This window comes from Muscardinus avellanarius (assembly GCF_963383645.1).
Source record: "Muscardinus avellanarius genome assembly, chromosome: X".
NCBI classification, from domain to species: domain Eukaryota; kingdom Metazoa; phylum Chordata; class Mammalia; order Rodentia; family Gliridae; genus Muscardinus; species Muscardinus avellanarius.
This window is the reverse complement of record NC_137792.1, coordinates 40,731,650-40,739,421: the sequence shown is the minus strand read 5'-3', so window position 1 is coordinate 40,739,421 and position 7,772 is coordinate 40,731,650. Positions and strand designations below refer to the sequence as shown.

General features: G+C 53.2%; 1 protein-coding gene across 1 annotated transcript; it reads left to right on the top strand.

The window, feature by feature from the left end:
• Positions 1-833: 833 nt before the first annotated feature.
• CFP (complement factor properdin) lies at positions 834-7,667 on the top strand (the record flags this gene model as incomplete). Its single annotated transcript, XM_080719234.1, has 9 exons — positions 834-903; positions 982-1,132; positions 2,711-2,886; positions 3,866-4,036; positions 4,176-4,367; positions 4,756-4,929; positions 5,165-5,356; positions 5,501-5,612; positions 7,502-7,667. The coding sequence occupies 9 exons, from the start codon at positions 834-836 to the stop codon at positions 7,665-7,667; spliced, it is 1,404 nt and encodes a 467-aa protein (XP_080575360.1).
• Positions 7,668-7,772: the final 105 nt, after the last annotated feature.

Sequence of the window (7,772 nt, the reverse complement as noted above, 5' to 3'; positions counted from 1 at the left end):
ATTTGGCATCCATAGGTACTCAATTAATGTTGAACCAATCATCTGAATCAACACAGGGCACCTACTATATGCTAGGCACTATCTTAAGAACGTTTAAAAATCTTAACTCCCAGCTAGGTGTGGTGACATACACTTGCAATCCCAGCACTGGGACTGGAGCAGGTCGGAGAACAGCAGCGGAGAACCCCAATTCTGAATTCCTCCTCACACCATGCCACTTCCTCTTCTTACTTCCTTGTGGTGACCTCCCCACAGATGCTGACCACAGGGAACCTCACTTTTAGGAAAGAGGAGGGTGGGGTTAAGTGAGGTTGGAGGATGAAGCAACTGCCTCCTGCCTCTTGTACCCCACCAGGAGGGCCACGCTCATATTTTCCTGGGTCAGCGCCCCCATGAGGCTGAGCCTGTCATCGCTATTGAGATGATGCATTCGACATACAGGGAAATTGAGGCTCCCAAGAACCTGCCCGAAGTGCAGCCACAAGGTTCGCCTTGCTCCCAGCCCTCGGGCTCCATTGCCTTTCAGTGAGCGTTTCTGCAAAGGAGCATCCATTGAGCACGGAAAGGCTGCTGGGTGGATCGAAGAGGGCAGAGAAGAGGGGCAGAGCGGGAAGGGGAGGTTCTGAGGATTGGGTGACAAAGAAAACAGGACCAAGGGTAACACGGGAAATGGAGAGGGGGGAGAAGAGGAGGAGGCAGAGGGGATAAGGGAGAGGTCAGAGCTGCGCTACCCTCCCAGTTCCTCCTGCGGTGGGTTCCTCTTTCCAGAAGCAGGTCAGCCCAGATAAAGCCAGACCTCCTTGGTGGCTGGGGTTCAGGGGTGCAGTGCTAACATGTCCGCACGAGTGCAAGCCCCTCAGCCGCCGCTGCTGCTGCTGCTGCTGCTCACCCTGCCAGTCACAGGTGAGTGGACGAGGACCCAGGGGTGCCCAGGCCCCTGACCATCTGCCCCCTTCACTACTGGCCCTGGTCCTGTTACAGGCTCAGGCCCTGTGATCTGCTTCAGCCAGTATGAGGAAGCCACCGGCAGGTGCCAGGGCCTCCTGGGGGGCGGCGTCAGCGCAGAGGACTGCTGTCTCAACGCTGCCTATGCTTTCCAGGAGAGTGGCAGCAGGCTCTGTCAGGCATGCAGGTTCGGGGGACCCTGGAGGGGGGCAGAGAGGACTGTGACCCGGCACTGGGCTCTTTCTTCCTCTGGGACTTTTAAAGGTGGCCCCTGCAACCCTGGTCAGAACCGTGGCTCGGGTTTTCAACCTTGACAGTAGAGGTACTTGAAGCTGGAAAACCCCTTGTCAGGTTATTTTGTAACTAACATCCCTGGCCTTCCATCAGATGCTGGTAGCAACTCCCCCCACCAGGTGAGACAACCAAAAATGTCTCTGGACATTGCCAGATTTACCAAGGTAAACCCAGTCTTTTAATTGCGATACAGCGCATATTTATTTTTCAAGTGCTTACTGTATACAGACTCATCGTGGGAGTGGAGGGGTTTGGGGGAATTCTGAGAGCAGCTCCAGGCCTCTGATCACGCTGACACCTCCCATTCCTTGAGCACTTCCTCCGCGCTCGACGGGCTGCGTGGCAGCTTGGGGATTTCTAGGCTAGCTCTAGCCTCCTAATCAGGATTTCCAGCTTACGTGTATCGCACTCTTACCGTATTCCTGACTGATTTTCTAGCTGCTTACTACATACTCCAGTTCCACTGCAGGGTTGGGGAGCTTGGGGATTTTTGAAAGCAACTCTAGGCCCTTAGTCACCCCAGCAGTTGACATCTGTTTAGCCCACTACTGCACAGGGGTGGGGATAGATCGTGGGGATATCCAGGGGTGCTCTGGAACTCACTGGGATGATCACTCCTATTTATTATTTCCTGTCTGTCTACTGCAGCGCAGGGTAATGACCCGTTGGGTGTCTGGCAGCAGTTTGGACTCCTTATTTGTTTTTTTGTGTGTGTGGGTCTAGGGATGGAACCCAGGGGCATTCGACCTCTGAGCTACACCCCTTGCCCTATTTTTTTATTTATTTTTGGTGATACTGGGGGTAGAACCCAGGGGCTTTTCTACCTCTGAGCTATACTCTCAGACCTATTTTATACTTTATTTGAAAACAGTCTCACTAAGTAGCCGAGACTGACTTCAAACCTGTGCGATCCTCTTGTCTCAGCCTCCTAAGTACTGGGATTACAAGTGTGCGTCACCATGCCCAAGGCTTTCCTTTTATTTTATTTTATTTTTTTATTATTTAATTTTATTTTATTTGCGGGTCTGGGGATGGAACCCAGGGGCATTTGACCTCCGAGCTACACCCCCTGCCCTATTTTTTATTCTTTATTTTGGGTCTCACTGAGTTGCAGAGGGCCTCACTAAGTAGCTGAGGCTGTCCGCGAACCGCGATCCTCCGGTCTCAGCCTCCCGAATGCTGGGATTACAAGCGTGCGCCACCACGCCCGGCTTTCCTTTTATATTTTCACTACTTACCTGTCTTGGTCCTTGGGGTATTTTCAAGTGGAACTTCAAAGCCCAGGTCATGAAGGGAAGTGCCACTTAACGGTGTGACCGCGTCTTCCCAATTCAGTCCCCCAGCACCCTGAGTGATAGGTGCTCTTGGATCTGTGCTGCACATTTACTCAACCTCCTCCTATGTTTACCTCTGGAGACCTATGCACCACCTGTTACCTGCACCAGGATAGGACACCTGCTCCTCTTCGCAGGTCCCCACGATGGTCCCAGTGGTCCCCATGGGCCCCCTGCTCAGTGACATGCTCTGAGGGCTCCCAGCTACGACACCGGCGCTGCATGGGCAGGGGCGGGCAGTGCCCTGAGAAGGTGGCTCCTGGGACACTCCAGTGGCAGCTACAGGCCTGTGAGGACCAGGAATGCTGCCCCGGTGAGGATCCGCAAGGACACATGCACGCCCCATCACAGAGCAGCAGGGGATGAGTCAGTGCGGAGGCCCTGAGGGCGGGCTGTGAGGAGCTGGGGGGAGGGAGATGGAGGAGAGCAGCAGGGATGAGGCCATGGACCTGAAAGAGGCTACTTGAGGACATTGGCTCTACTCAGTGATTTATTTATTATTCTTTTTGTTTGTTTGTTTTGTGGGTTTGGGGATGGAACCCAGGGGGATTTGACCTCCGAGCTACACCATCTGCCTTATTCTTTTATTCTTTATTTTGAAATAGGGTCTCACCAAGTAGCTGAGGCTGTCTGCAAACCACGTGCGCCACCACGCCCAGCTTATTTATTATTCTTCAAAAAATTATTTTAGTACTGGTGATTTAACCAGGGCATTCTATCTCTGAGCTACATCCCAGCCTTTTTCATTTTGAAGCAGGATTTTGCTAAGTTGTTGAGGCTGGCCTTGAACCTGTGATACTCCTGTCTCAGTCCCCCAAATATTGGGATTTCAGGTGTGCGCCACCACACCTGGCCTAATGAGTAATTGATTGACTGATTGATTGATTGATTTCCAGTACTAGGGATAGAACTCAGGGACATTCTACCTCCGAGCTACACCCCCCAGCCCTATTTTTTGTTCTTTATTTTGAAACAGGTTCTCATTAAGTTGCAAAGGGCCTCACTAAGTAGCTGGGGCTGTCCTCGAACTGCGATCCTCCTGTCTTAGTGTCCCAAATGCTGGGATTACAAGTGTGCGCCACCACAGGCAGGGCGGACATTGCATCTGACTTGGTTTGGGGTGAGAACAGACTGTACTGCGAGGTGATACCGAGGTGCTGCTGTGATGGTGGCTGGCTGCAATGCTGGGCTGGCTGTGGAGACAGAGGATGTGAAGATAGGATTAGCTGAAAGTAAGGATCCTCAAGTGATACCCTCACCTCCATGCCAGCCCCCTCTCTGCTCTCCCACAGAGATGGGCGGCTGGTCTGACTGGACACCCTGGGGACCTTGCTCTGTCACCTGCTCCAAAGGCACCCGGACCCGCAAGCGAGAATGCAATCGCCCTGCCCCCAAGTGTGGGGGCCACTGCCCAGGAGAGGCGCAGGAGACAGAGGCCTGCAACTCCCAGCAGGTCTGCCCCAGTGAGTGAGGGTAGCCACGGGACACTGATGGGAACATCCAGCGTAGGTCTGCGGGGTTCCAGCGGGGGACTGCCAGGGTGAGAGGCCTTCAGCAAAATGACCACATTTGAAACCCCTCCCACCCCCACACCCACCACAGCACACGGGGCCTGGGCTGCCTGGGGCCCCTGGAGTCCCTGCTCAGGCTCCTGCCACAGAGCATCCCACAAGCCTACAGAGACGCGAAGCCGCACGTGTTCCGCACCTGAGCCCTCCAAGAAGCCTCCTGGGCAGCCCTGCTCGGGACCAGCATATGAGCAGCGGGCCTGCACTGGCCTGCCGCCCTGCCCAGGTATGCAGGGAGGGGCTGCTGACCAGACAGCAGGGCACAGATGTTCTGCTGTTTCAGGGAATAAAGCTACAATACCATGTGGCCACGTGGAGCCCTTCATTTGGGAAGCCCACTGCAAAGGCCTAGGGCATAGAAACCCAGACTTACTGGCATATAGCCCCTTTGCAGAAAAAAAAAAAAAACAACTACTCTGATTTTCCCTGGGTGCTTCTACCACCCCTTTTTATTCAGTGGCTCCACGTGCACCTGAAGCTACTACCATCGTCTCCCACATCTTTCCAGCATCCTCCCCCAACAGAGATGGGATTGCAGACTTTGGGAATCCCTGAGAGGGCTGAGGGGAGGTTGAAGTGGCCTTTCTCCTCACTCCCTTTCCTCCCTTTAACAGTGGCTGGGGGTTGGGGGCCATGGGGCCCTGTGACCCCCTGCCCTGTGACCTGCGGCCTGGGCCAGACCCTGGAACGTCGGAAGTGTGATCACCCCATACCCCAGCATGGGGGCGCCTCCTGTGTTGGTGATGCCACCCAGATCCACATCTGCAACACGGCCATACCCTGCCCTGGTCAGCACCTCAGGAGATACCGTTTCCACGTCTGCGCCCCCCCTGCCCATCGCCGTGGCCAAGGCCTCCTTCTTGTCTCTGAGTCCTCCTTTTCTGGCCCTCACGCCTTTGTTCCACCCCATTCTCACATCTGATCACCCCCACTCCCTCCTGCAACCTTCATTCCTTCCCCTGAGCCCCCCCCCTTTACTGGCGCCTTGTTTTGATCTGAGCCCCAGTTGCCCCATCCCTGCAGTGAACGGAGAGTGGGAGGCCTGGGGGAAGTGGAGCACCTGTACGCGCATAAACATGAAGTCTATCAGCTGCAATGAAATCCCAGGCCAGCAGACCCGCTCCAGGATCTGTGGGGGCCGCAAATTTAACGGACAGCGATGTCCCGGCTCCTACCAAGATATCCGACATTGCTACAACATCCAGAATTGTATCTGTGAGTGCTCCCTGGATGTTGCTGCGAGGGGAGGCTGGGTCAGGCACAGTCCTCCCGCTCTGTTGCAGACCTTGTGTCTCTGCAGCGTCTCTTACCTGCCCACGGACATCCAGTTTGACTCTGTGTCATCTCCCCTTGTTACAGGGAAAGGCTCTTGGTCGCAGTGGAGTACATGGGGGCTGTGCATGCCCCCGTGTGGACCCAACCCCAAACGTGTCCGCCAACGTGTGTGCACAGCCTTGCTCCCCAATTTCTCGTGAGTGACGGGGCAGAGTGTACCTAGGAGGGAGTCCTGACATTGAAAGCAGGGGAGTCAGCTACCCCCAACCAGGGCTCCCGCCACGCTGAATGCCAGGTCCCAGGTGCAGAAGAGGGGAGAAATGCAGAAGACACAGTCTGGTGGAAGCTACCAGTCACAGCTTCTATAACCTGCAGTGACTCAGTCATTTGGTCACATGTCCATCCCTCGGTGCCCAGAAGCACTCCAAGGCCTTTGTAGCGACAGTTGCAGAACCCACATCCTTGGCTTCCCCAAAGGACCCAGGCAAGCAGAAGCCTGACAGAAGGCAACCGAGGTGTATAGCACCTTGGGTCCAGGAAGGTGATCAGGCTTTCCGGGGAAGGTTGGGGCTGGGAATAGCATTCCTGGCCTCAAGACTGTGCGAGGGTCCTGGGCACACATGATTGGCCACCCTAAGCGTTTACTCAGGACCAGAACAGCCCAGATATTAGAGAGTGTTAAAATATCTGACCCTTCCTTCCCTATACATCAAACTACTTGGCTAAGTGGGGTTTTCCCAGCTCATGGAAGCCTGCCATCTGGAACGTGTCTCCCAGCTGTGTGGTTCAGAGAAGGTGCTGAAAATGAGTTAGAGATGTTGGATGGATGGACTTGAATGAGTGACAGGCTGAATGGAGGAAGAACCAATTGAGAGAACTAGGATGGGAATGAATGGAAGGCTTGCCTAGTGATAGAAATAATCCACACAAAGCTTTATGGATTTGGGTAAAATGGAGGAGGGAAAGATTGACTGGGGGCATGAATTTGGGCTCAACGACAAGCCTTGAATGTCAGGACAAGGCATCTGGGTTTTTTTCAGGCAAGAAGGAGGAAGAGATAGAAAGGGTTTTAGAGGTTAAGACAAGGCTGGGAGTGGTAGCGCACACCTGTAATCTCAGTACGTGGGAAGCTAAGGCAGGAGGAGTGCAGTTTCAAGGCCATCCTCAGAAATTCAGTGAGACCTTCAGCACATTAGTGAGATCCTATTTCAAAATAAAAATTAAGTTGAGTGTGGTGATGCATGCTTGTAATCCCAGCATTGGGGAGGCTAAGACAGGAGGATTGCAGGTCTACCGCTAGCCTCAGTGACTCAGCAAGGCCCTCCATAACTGAGACACTGTTTCCAAATAAATAAAATAGGGCTGGAGGTGTAGCTTGGAGGTAGAATACCCTCTGGGTTCAATCCCTAGCGCGCGTGTGTGCACGCACACACGCACATATACACACATAAAAATACACAAAGGTAAGAGAAGGTAGCTCCTGTCAACAATTAATGACCTCAAGAAATTATTGAGCACTTATTCAGTGCCATACAGCACTCTAGAACTTGGCCTGAATTATTTCAGTTATCCTCGCTGCCTGGTGAGGTAGATATTGCTTTTATTCCTCTTATTCCCATTTTGTAGATGAGGGAGACTGAGGCACAGGAATGATAAAGAAATAGCCCAACATCACAGCTAAAGAGGAGTGTTGGGCACACAGGGAGCACTAATTAAGAGCTTCTTGAAGCCGGGCGTGGTGGTGCATGCCTGTAATCCCAGTACTTGGAAGTCGAAAACAGGAAGATTACCATTGAGGACAGCCTCAGCAAATAGGCTCTCATCAACCTAGTGAGACCCTGTTTCCAGATAAAAAGAAAATAGGGCTGTGGGTGTAGCTCAGAGGTAGAAAACTGCTGGTTTCAATTCCCCGTACCATATACACACAAAAAGAGTTTATTGAGGGCCGGAGATGGCCCGCGGTGGTAGAATGCTTGCCTAGCATGCAAGGGGACCTGGGATCAATCCCCAGTAGTGCAAAAAATTATGGAATACATTCTTGCCTTCCTTGAGCTTCTCTCCTCCATCCCTCTCCCAATACCCCAGGCCCACGGTTTCCATGGTCGAAGGTCAGGGTGAGAAGAACGTGACCTTCTGGGGAAATCCACGGCCAATGTGCGAGGAGCTGCAGGGTCAGAGGCTGGTGGTGGAGGAGCAACGGCCGTGTCTACACGCACCCGACTGTATAGACCCTGATGAAAAGAAACCCTAATATCTCTCACTTCTGCTCTGAACCCCTGATCTCCCAGACTTCAATAAACCAGCCTCTTTGGACTCCTCTGTGCTTCATTAATGGAGAAAAGCCACTATGGCTGCT